At 39.2% G+C, this 11723-nt stretch overlaps 1 protein-coding gene across 4 annotated transcripts in view; it reads left to right on the top strand.

The window, feature by feature from the left end:
* Window positions 1-9853, top strand: part of Cdc27 (cell division cycle 27) — a 56485-nt gene extending 46632 nt beyond the window's left edge. For 2 of the 4 annotated variants that reach the window (XM_005369407.3, XM_013354568.1), the window contains 5 exons: window positions 818-935; window positions 2912-3040; window positions 4101-4175; window positions 4829-4985; window positions 6753-9853. In XM_005369407.3, the coding sequence (XP_005369464.1) occupies window positions 818-935; window positions 2912-3040; window positions 4101-4175; window positions 4829-4985; window positions 6753-6835 (562 nt within the window). In that variant the 3' untranslated portion in view covers window positions 6836-9853. Of the gene's footprint in view, window positions 1-817; window positions 936-2911; window positions 3041-4100; window positions 4176-4828; window positions 4986-6752 lie in introns of those variants that run through there. The other 2 variants (XM_005369408.3, XM_026777172.1) reach the window with 2 other exon arrangements.
* The last annotated feature ends 1870 nt before the right edge of the window (window positions 9854-11723 follow it).

Genomic DNA, 11723 nt, shown 5'->3' with positions numbered 1-11723 from the left:
AAAAAAAAAAAAAAAAAAAAAAGAATCCAACATGTGTTATTCCTTCATGACAGTGATTATGCAAACCTGGTCTTTCTTTTTGAACTCCTATTCTGGAAGAAAGGCTTTTCTAACATACAGTTTCCCCTCCACTTTTTTCTTTTGTTTAAATCATTCTATTAAAGTAATGCTTAATATGTAAATTGTATTAATATAAACAGTTGTTACACATATAAAATGTGGCTTAGAGAAAAAGGAGGTTGAATTTACTAGAACCAGACATTGTGACACATGTAGTTATTTACCAGCTGCTTGGGAGGCTAAGACAGGAAGATTACTTGAGCCAGGAATTCAAGGCCAATACAGGTACCTAAAAAGAATAATTTAGGTGGTGTGCACACCTTTAATCCCAGCACTAGGGAAACTGAGGATCTCTGAGTTCAAGACCAGCCTGGTCTACATAGTGAGTTCCAGGACAGCCAGGACTACACAGAGAAGCCCTCTCTTAGGGATGGGGGCAGTTTAGCAAAGTGTTTGCCACACACATCACACTGCAGGAATTAATGGTTAAGTCGAGATTAGTGAGTATAAGGATACGGCTTACTTTTCCTCCATGATCATAGTTCTACCTGTTGGGTTAATTTATTATTAAAATGTGTCTTCTAAAAGGCTTCAGTGACTTTTATTATGGCTAATACTTTTTGTCTCTCCATAAAACTTAACATTATTTTTCCATTGTGTATTAAAATGTCAGGTACCATATGTGTTCTGTTGATAGTTGGATTAATAAACTAGCCAAAAAATATGTTTTTTAAATTGTGTTTTTTTACAATTTCAGGTATGGTTTAGGAATGATTTATTATAAGCAAGAGAAGTTCAGCCTTGCAGAAATGCACTTCCAAAAAGCACTTGATATCAACCCTCAGAGTTCAGTCTTACTTTGCCACATTGGAGTAGTAAGTAACATTGTAAACACAGCTCTCTTACCTCCCTTTTAAATACTTTAAGTGACTTAATAATGGTTATTATGAAAACTGGGCTTTTTTTTGTCCATGAATCAGTATCTCAGTCTTTTATAGCTATGACTCAGCTTTTGATTTTCATGAATAAATGTTTTGTGGGCCTGAGGGTGTAGCTCGGGTGCTATAGATTTGATCTCTAGCACTGAAAAAAGCTGAGCATGGCTCACAGTTAGAATCTTAACACTTCCTGGAGGTAGAAACAGGTGGATCACAAGTTCAAAGTCATTCTCAGCTATGAATGAGGTTGAAGGCCAGTTTGGACTATCTCCAGAGAGGAGGGGGTTGGGGGTGGGGGGGATCCCTGTGTTTGTAAACTTTTTCTGTTTTGTTTGTTTTTTATATATTTGTGACTCAAGTGATGTTTTTTGTTGTTATTTAAGAGTTACTTTATTTTTAGCCAGGCAGTGATGGTATGTGCCTTTAATCTCAGCACGTGGGAGGCAGAGGCAGGTGGATCTCTGAGTTCAAGGCCACCCTGGTCTACAGAGCTAGTTCCAGGACAGCTAGGGCTGAACCCCCTCTCAATTTTTTTTTTAATGTGTATTATCAGATATGTCTGCTTGTCTGCAAATGCCCAGAGAGACCAAAGAAAGTCATCAGATCTCCTGACGCTGAAGTTATAGGCAGTTGTAGACCACCTGACATGGGTACTGGGAAGTGAACAAATTCTGCACCTAGACAAGAGCACTTTTAACTACTAAGCCATATCTCCAGACATCTATTTTGTTTCTCCTGAGACGGTTTTATGTAGCCCAGACTATAAGGGATAATTGAGTGACACGGGATTTAAGAACAATTCCTTTGAACATAGCTTAATCTTTAGAGGATCATAATAAGCCTTTAGAAATGTTGCGTGCATAAATGATAAATGCTTTTGTTCTGAAGGGTAAAACCAAGTTATACTTCCTTTTAGACTTCGTGGTAATTATCTGCTGTAAAGCTCAAATCATAGGTCTGGAGAAGTGGTTATGCAGAGGACCTGGGTTTGGTACCTAGCATCTGCTTTGAACAGCCTGCAACCACCTGTAATTCCAGCTCCAGAGAATCTGCGGGCCCCTGACTTCCGCAGGCACCAGCATGCATGTGCACATACACATACGCATACACACATGTATGCATAATTCAAAATACATCTTTTTTAAGATATTGAACTATGATTATTATCATAGGCACACTATGGTAGGTTTAGGGGTCTGAGTACCTAGGTTTTTTTCTTATAGAGTATTATTTAATATCTCTGGAGTTCAGGGTGCTTTTTAAAAAAAATGTTGTTGTTGTTACTGGGAGGGAGTTACAGGACAGTAGAATTGGTTCGTTCTTCTACCTTACATGAGTTAGTGGGTTCTGGGGATTGAACTAAGATCAAGGTCTTTACCAACCAGTCAGTTTTGCTGGCCCTCAGTGTGCTATCTTTATAATTGAGCAATCGCTGGACTTAGAAGAGAATTAGAGATATCTGTTAATCATTCAGTGTCTTAGTTATTTTTCTGTTGCTATGGTACAATATCATGACCACGGAAACTTTGAAATCATTTAATTTGGCTTACAGTTTCAGAGGGCTAAAGTTCATGATGGTGGGGCAAAGTAACAAGGGAACGCTGGGAATAATGTGGGCTTTTAAAACCTCAGAACCTGCCCTTAGTGACGACATACCTTCTTCAGCAAGACCATGCCTCCTAATCCTATCCAAACAGCCTGCCAACTAGGGACCAAGTATTCAAACATATGAGCCCTCCAGGGGTTATCCTCATTCCAACTACCACAGTTAGTAATGAGTTACTTAATCTACTTAAACCCAGCAGACAATCTAATTAGACTATAGCCTCATCTCTTTAAGAGTTTTATTCTTGATAATGCTTTGAATCATGTTATTTGCTTCTTACCTTTCTTTTTTACTTTATTCCTTATAGGTTCAGCATGCACTCAAAAAATCGGAGAAGGCTTTGGATACCCTAAACAAAGCCATTGTTATTGATCCCAAAAACCCTCTATGCAAATTTCACAGAGCCTCAGTTTTATTTGCAAATGAAAAATACAAGGTAAAATTTATATCTGTTTCTTCTACTTTGTATTGTATCTTTTTAAAAAACAAAAACAACGAAACAAAACAAAAACAAACTACAGGGGCTGGAGAGATGACTCAGAGGTTAAGAACATTGCCTGCTCTTCCAAAGGTCCTGAGTTCAATTCCCAGCAACCACATGGTGGCTCACAACCATCTATAATGGGGTCTGGTGCCCTCTTCTGGCCTGCAGGCATACACACAGCCAGAATATTGTATACATAATAAATAAATAAATCCATTGTTCATAGAGAATGGGTAGTACTTTTATTTAACTAGGTTTTACTTAGTTGCCCTGATTGCTTCTACTGTTTACAATAGAATAGAGTCTGTCTTAACACACCCCACCCCCACAAAACACACGCAGCCCATCTCTTCAGTGTTGGGAATTAAACCTTGGGTTGCCCCAAGATGGACACAGGCTATACCACTGAGCTGTATCCCAGGCAGGGCTGTCTGTTATAAAGATGACTTAGTAAGTAGTTTTTAAAAAATTTAGAGCCTAGTGGTAGTGCACACCTTTAATCCCAGCACTTGGGAGGCAGAGGCAGGCAGATCTCTGTGATTTCAAGGCCAGCCTGTTTTACAGAGCCGGTTCCAGGACAGCCAAAGTTACACAGAGAAGAAGCCATCTTGGGGGCGGGGGGGGGATTCACATTTACTTGTCCTTGATTTATATGAGGGAGGGGTGTGTGTACAGGTGGAGGTCTGGGGACACTTTCTGAAGCCTTGTGTTCACAGTCCTTTCCCATGTTTCAGACGTGATTATTTCTTCTTTCAGAAGCCAGGGTTATCAGCACTCGCACCTCTAAGCAGTGTGGTATATGTAGGTTTCTGGGTTTTGTCTGATAAATGCCTGCCATCTCTTAGTCTCATAATTTTTATGCATTTTATTTTTACCAGAGTGAGAAATTAATGCAACACAAAGTGTTGATGATGTGCTTGTACACTCTTAGGATTGGGAATATGACTACACTTGGTCAGTCAGCTCTGTAGAATTTTAATTTTCCTCATAAGTTTTCTCTTTGTTTTTTCAGTCTGCTTTACAAGAACTTGAAGAACTGAAACAGATTGTCCCCAAAGAATCCCTCGTTTACTTCTTAATAGGAAAGGTAAAAATTTGGGCTTTGGTCTTATGCTGCAATTTTGTAACAAACAATAAATTCCTTTTCTTTCCTTTTTTTAAAGATAGGATTTTTCTTTTTTTTTTTTTTTTTTTTTTTTTTGCCAGCACATGCCTTTCATCGCAGCACTGGGGAGACAGGCAGATCTCTGAGTTTGAGGTCAGCCTGGTATACAGCGTGAGTTTTAAGACAGCCAGAGCCTGTTACACAAAGAAACCCTATTTCGAAAAAAACCAATAAAAATAGATGATATTGTAGGTGGGCATGGTGCTGTAATCCCAGCAGTTAGGTGCTATGGCAGAGGACTGCTCCAGTTCAAAGCCAGCCAGGACTGTCCGTGGACAGACATCATGTCCTGTCCGTGGACAGACATCATGTCTTAGAACACCAGACATGGAGCTCTTATAGTCTTTCTTCCAGTTGTTAATGTTCCGCTCTTCCCTACATGAGAAACAGAGGCAAAGAATTCTGAACATAATACCTGATGATATAAGGAAAAGCACTTAGATGCTAATGTGAAGTCGTCTGTGGGATAAAAGCATCCTCCCCACCTGAATGGACTTGGAGTTCAGATGTCAGGAGCTCAATTTATGTTTTCATAAATTTCATTTGAGACATGAAGTGCCACTGTCTCTTTGTAGGTTTACAAGAAGTTGGGTCAAACTCACCTTGCCTTGATGAATTTCTCTTGGGCTATGGATTTAGATCCTAAAGGAGCTAATAACCAGATTAAAGAGGCAATTGACAAACGCTACCTTCCAGATGATGAGGAACCAATAACCCAAGAGGAACAGATCAGTGAGTATCATACGTAAGCTCCATAGTGTTCAGAAAGTTACCCTGTACAGAACCTGTGGGCTGCTTTTTTATTTTCCTAATGGCAGCGTTTTCTTTATAGAAAAGGAAATTTGGGAGAAATTAATTATGATGGTGTAATACCAGAGTTCATTTACTATCAAGTAATTAGTTCTTTGGCCTGGAGGGATGGCTCAGCCGTTAAAGGCTAGGCTCACAACCAAAAATATAAGAGTTCGGTTCCCAGCACCCACGGCTGTCCCTCCGGGTACCAAAAGAAAAAAAAAAGTAATTCTTTAGTTAATTAGTAATTAGTGACTTTGAACATCAGCTCTACAGTAGCAGTCCTAGCCAAATCAAAAAAAAAATCTAGATGTGTAATATAGTGCATATTTACAAATATTTATGTGTTTTAATAGAAAGAATTGGAAATTTCTTGATAAAACTTAGTGAACATCTTTAAGTAAAATTTTATTATCCCAGTACCGCTCTTGTAAACTGAAGGTTCTACTCCATGTTTCTGTGTGCTATCAGGGATTGTCCATAAAGTTAGTCAGTTAAGAGTTAGCAGGGATGTTAGCTTGTTTTGATATTGCTGCTATGTTGTGGGAAGCTGCTCATTCATTTTCCAACTGCTCAAACTTCCAAAAATAATCACACAGAAACTATATTGCAGTTTAGCCAATAGCTTAAGCATATTTCTAGCTAGCTCTTATATCTTTCGTTAAACCCATTTCTATTATTTTATATTTTACCATGAGGGTTGTGGCCTACCGGCAAGTTTCCAACTAACATCTTACACCTTTCTCCTCTGGTGGCTCCTTAGCTTCTCCCTGACTCCGCCTTTTTCCTTCCAGCATTCAGTTCAGTCTTCCTCACCTAGCTCTATTAGACCCTATCACAGGTCAAAGCAGCTTCTTTATTAATTAACCAATAAAAGCAACAGAAATACAGAAAGACTTCCTACATCACTGCTGTAGCTGTTTTTAAATTGCAGAGCTATTTCTAACTCCTAGGGTAGGAATACGGGTTAATTGGAAAGTGGGGGGAGGCTAGAAAGTTGTTCTGTTGGTCAAGTTCTTGTCTATAGTATGGACAAGGCCATGGGTTTGATCCTAGAACTTTATAAAGCCCATATTGCACTGCTCAAGTATATAATCCTAACACAGCGGGTGAATGCAGGAGGAGCATCGGAAGTCACCCCTGGCTACACAATAAGTTCAAGTTGAGCCCAAAGAACAATTAATCATTTTAAAAAGTTAAATACAGTAAGTTTAACTTCCAGGCATGCCATACAATATAGAACTTGAAGCTGGGCCTAGTGGCACATGTCATTATTTCATTAATCTCAGCACTGGGGAGGCAGAGGCAGGTGGATCTCTTGAGTTCAAGGCCAGCTTGATCTACAGAGTGAGTTCCTGGACAGCCACGACTAAACAGAGGAACCCTGTCTTGAAACCAGGGGTGTGTGTCTGTGTTTTATTAGGTATTATGGTCTATGGGGTCTCATCTCTGAATGTAATGAAATTTTCCTTATTTTCCTGAACCGCTAAGAAGTAGTTGTCCTGGGGCTTTGTCTGCTCTTCCAAAGGTCCTGAGTTCAATTCCCAGCAACCACATGGTGGCTCACAACCATCTGTAATGAGGTCTGGTGCCGACTTCTGGTGTGCGGGCATACACGCAGAATATTGTATTCATAATGAATAAATAAATATTTTAAAAAAAAAAGAAGTAGTTGTCCCACACTTTGTTTTTGTTCTGTTTTTATAGTGGGAACAGATGAATCCCAGGAGAGCAGCATGACAGACGCAGATGACACCCAGCTTCATGCAGCTGAAAGTGATGAATTTTAAGTTCTGGAAATGAGACTTTAGTGTTGGATGTATGGCAACTGCTGACACGTCTCTTGTCCCTCCATATACTGAGTCTTAACTCTCTAGCCGGCATTGTCATCGTTCATCATCAGACCAAGAGTGTGCCACTTTCATTGGACCCTGACTACACAGAATGAAAGGCAGTGCAATATTTAGCTGCTAACAAGACTGGCTCTTTTACCAGTATGAATGACAATTTGGGGGGAAGGGTGGGAACTTTTTCTTTTTTTCTTTAGTCTCCCTTAGTTGAGAAGCTATCATGGAAGGAAGAGTTATGTTTTATCTTGAAGGAACCATTAGATATGGAAATGGTGATGAACCAGAACTTCTGGTCATTTTTCCAAAATTCTGTTTTTTATTTGGTTCTGTTCCTGATAAACAGAGTGACTGACCTTCATTTTTAGGTTCTTCGAAAATGGTGTTAGCAAGTGCCAGATGGAACAATAAAAGACATTGCCTATAACAGAGTAAGTTCATTGCCAAGGAACATAACTTACCTTAAGCTTGGAGTGTCTCCTATAAGCAAATGTCATGGGCCTATTGGGACTCATATGTAGGAGTCAAATATCCCTCCATACAGTGTACACTTATTCTTGGCAAGAATGCTTTAATGTCTAACCAAGAATTCTAATTTATTCATCTTCAAAGTGTTGATCATTGTTGTCTTGGTATTGCAAACTTTTAAAGTTGGTCTTAAGATATTGCCTCTTCTCTTTGAGCTCTGTGGGATCGCCTTTAACATTCACAGATGATGGAGTGGTTCCCTGCTGAAAAGCCAAAACCAGGCCCTTAACCACTTAGGTTTATTAGAAGAACCAGTATGAGACCAGCAGAGAGACTGGAGATGGTGGTAGAGAAGCCTTAATTGGAGTTGTACCTAACGTGAGTCTGCGTCTTCTCTTGGGATGAAAATAGAGTGCAGGATGTATGGTGGCCTTTGTGAGATGAGTTGCATTCTTTTCAGCTCCCGCTTCATGTCTTTGTCAGTAGTGTGAGTTACCAGAAGCTGTAGCCTAGGGAAAGTTTCTTAAGAACAAGACAGATTCTTTCCTGAGTTCATCATAATATGGGTTGTTGTGTTTGGGGAATGACCACAGTTTTAAAGATCTAATTATGCATAAAACGGGAATTATTGGAATTTCACAGTAACAGATTTAAGAAGTCTTAAATTGTGTATCTCCTTTATTGTAATGTATTGAAAATTTTAGAGAAACCTTAGTTAACATTTTATTAAGTGCCAATGTCAAAATATAACAAATTACAGTTTCTTATGAGTTACAGGCCTATAGTTATTATTTTGGATAATTTGATGAAGGAATCTTAATCCACTGGTTACTTGTAGTTGATAGTCGAGCTGTGAAATAAGGTGGATTACAAAGATGTGAAAAAATGTCTTAGCCTGTAGACTCGGTCATTTCCTACCAGTTACATAATCTTCTCATCCAGATGTGAATTAGATACCATTATTAATTCAAGTCAGAGTCTTGGATTAGGTATTAGGTGCCAGAGGAGCCTTTAATATAATTTCCTGCCTGAATCTATGTGTGTGTATTGTCTACAAAGAAATAATTTATGAGGAAAAGGAAAAGTTGGGAATGAATGAATACCATGAAAAATTCCCAAAGCTAGCACTTCCATTCTAACATAGTATTCATTAGTTATGGAAAGTTTGTCATTTATTTTTTAATTAGCAAATCATACGCCAGCTATATACATAAATATATTACATTATCAGATCTAGCATTTCATAGTAAAATTTCCCCTGAGTTCTGTTGCAGACCTAGAGAAAGCTAAGGACAGAACTTAATTTGCTGAAGTGTAATTACCTTGTTTTTAGTGGGAACTTCGGTCCTGTGCCAGAGGACTTTCTGGTACTGAATTCTGAGACAAAAGATAGAGGGCCAGTCACAGTGGCTGGCTCAAGAGACAGTCGCAGACACTTTGGCCAGCTTCCATGGTTCCTCATACCTGCTTTTAACATTTCAGTGTCAAAGCGTTATTTCCACACAGTAGCCACTTCTTTTCTTAGGGTTCTTTTTCTTTCTGTCTTTTTCTGGGTTTTTTAATTTTGTTTTTCTTCTTTTCTTTTCAAAGAATGGGGATCAAACAACCAGAAACACACTTTGGTAAGCCAGATGTTTGTTTTAAATTTCAGACAGTACATTGAAGGGAATTAAGAATACTAAGTACTTCGCTGTCCTTTCTCCACACCTACACATACGTACACATAGAAATCCACACTCTTGCCCAGAGTATGTTAGAGCATTGGATTTCCTTTTCCTGTGGAAATGGTTATCACACCAGGATTTTAGAAGGTTAGAATATTTTTTCAGGAGAACAGATGGTACTCAAAACAATGAAAGGTGGTCTCTTAACTCTTTCTGTATTTCGTTACTTAAAATTTTTATTTTATCCAAGAACTGCAAGTAACATTTGAACCATGCTGCTGTTGTACCTTAAACAAAACTCAGTGGTGACCAGTGTTTAGTCTATTAAAACACTCTCTTTGAAAAAAAAAAAAAAGTTTGAAAGTCTCTGATTAGCCAGAGTACGGTATAGGTCTTTGCTGAAACAGATAACGGACCGCCCATTTTCTTTGGGAAATGCAGGTGTGGGTGTGATGTGTGTGTTCTATTTGCATTGAAACAATGTACTTTTGTGTCTCCTTTTTGCTTTTCCTGACTTATTTCAGAAATTGTATAGTCTTTGGGGGGAAAGTCTTTTCTGTTAATATATTTACAGTTCATTAAAGGATATGGAAAGTCCAAATAAATTACTTTTGAAAGCAATTTATAATCAAAGTGTTAAAGCTGTGCATCCGCATCTGATCCTGAGCCACAGCGGTGCAGTGATGAAAGTCGGTGTCATGTTCTGCCAGAGCTGGGACGATGTTTCTCTAGTTTTTACTTACACTCTTTTTAATATATATCTATATTAAAGTTCATACCCTTTTTAGTATTATTTGGAATTTCAAAATAAATATTATGATAAAAACAATGGTAATTTTTAGAATATATTATTTTCAAACTGCAGAACCTCTCTATTAACAGCTGCAACCTTGCAGGTCATTCTTCAGAGATGTCATTTCTGAAGTCCCCTTGGGACACAGAGCATTTGTGTTACAATTTAAAGTCTGAAGCTGGGCATGGCGGCTCATATGTAATCTCAGTGCTTGGAGATTGAGCGTGAGCTGTGCTCAAAGCTAGCCTGGGCTACAGAGTAACACTGTCTTAAATTTAAGGTGGGGGGGGTTCAGTTAGTAAAGCTGAATAAAGCCTAGTTTAGATCTGCAGCTAGAGCCCTATAAAAAGCTGGGCAAGATGTCACGTGACTATATTCCAGCATTGTGGAAGCTGGTGAGAGGATCCTGGCCAGCCCATCAGTCCAGCCCATTCAATGAATTCCAATCTCAAAGAAATACTATCTTATGTAATGGAGCTAAGTAATTAAAGTCTATCCTGATACTGACCTCCAGCCTCCACCAGCACACACACACACAGACACAAATCAAGATTGGGCTGAAGATATAGCTCAGTGGGAGAGCTTTTGCCTCATTTGCCTTCATAAAGCCCCAAGTTCTCAGTACTGCCAAAAATAAATAGTCTAGGGACATTTGCCTATCTCCAAAGGCTGGATTGAGTCCCCAGCACTGAGTAAATTAGTCCTGATGTATGTACCTGTAAGGTGCTCAGGAGCTAGAGACAAGATCAGAAATTCAAGATGATTTTAGGTACATAGAAAATTAAGATCTAGGGAAAATAGAATACGCAAAATTAAGTTTTACACTAGTTTGCAAACTTATTCAGCTTATCTCAGAGAAAGGGAAAATGGAAAGGTCTTTTCAGACTTGGAGGAAGAAGAACAACACAGAAAGCGTGGAGATTGACTTCCCTGGGAAGCCCCGCTTACTGTCACCTAAACACAGTGAAGGACAGACGCAAAGTGCTGTCTCTTGCCTAGAAAACAAGTACTTAGAGACAGGTCTCACCGTGTTGTTCCAACAGCCAGGAACTAACTTCTGGATTCAAGCTGAGTGTACAGATAATATGTGTTTCCTTCAAGGCTGAGTTGGAGAGAGAATCTTGTGTGGTATGTGAGTGTGTGTGTATGTTTCTGATTGTGTACTGGGGATTGAATCCAGGGCTTTGTATACGTTAAGCAAGTGCTCTACCATTGGGCTGTATCTAGAACCCTCTGTTTTGGGGGATGGTTCTTTGTTTTTGTCACTGATGGTAGTTGGTTGGTTTGGAGTGTTTCATCTTTTATCTGTTTTGTTTTGAACAACGTCTCAATTTTGTAGCCCTCCCTAGCTGTCATGGAGCTCAGTGTGTAGCCCAGGCTAGCCATGAGTTTACAGAGATCTGCCTGCCACTGCTTACTAAGTAGAACCATGTTTTTGCAATGAATTGGTGTTTTGCCTGCATGAGTGTCTGTGTGAGGAGTTGAATTCCCTGGAACTGGAGTTACAGACAGTTGTGGGCTGTCATGTGGGTGCTGGGAATTGAACCCTGGTACTCTCTGCAAGAGTTATCAGTGCTCTTGATTGCAGAGCCATCTCTCTGCCCCACAACTCTGTTGTTTTGTTTTGTGTTTTTTTTTTTATTTTAGTTTGAAAGCCGGGCGATGGTGGCGCACGCCTTTAATCCCAGCACTTGGGAGGCAGAGGCAGGAGGATCTCTGTGAGTTTGAGACCTGCCTGGTCTACAGAGCTAGATCCAGGACAGGCTCCAAAAACCACAGAGAAACCCTGTCTCGAAAAACCAGATAAATAAATAGATAGATAGATAGATAGATAGATAGATAGATAGATAGATAGATAGATAGATAGATAGATAGATAGAAGCTTTGAAAAGGAGTCTGGAGTCTA

This window comes from Microtus ochrogaster, unplaced genomic scaffold (genome assembly GCF_000317375.1).
Source record: "Microtus ochrogaster isolate Prairie Vole_2 unplaced genomic scaffold, MicOch1.0 UNK48, whole genome shotgun sequence".
In the NCBI taxonomy this organism is placed as follows: Eukaryota; Metazoa; Chordata; class Mammalia; order Rodentia; family Cricetidae; genus Microtus; species Microtus ochrogaster.
This window is presented reverse-complemented; position numbering and strand designations above follow the sequence as displayed.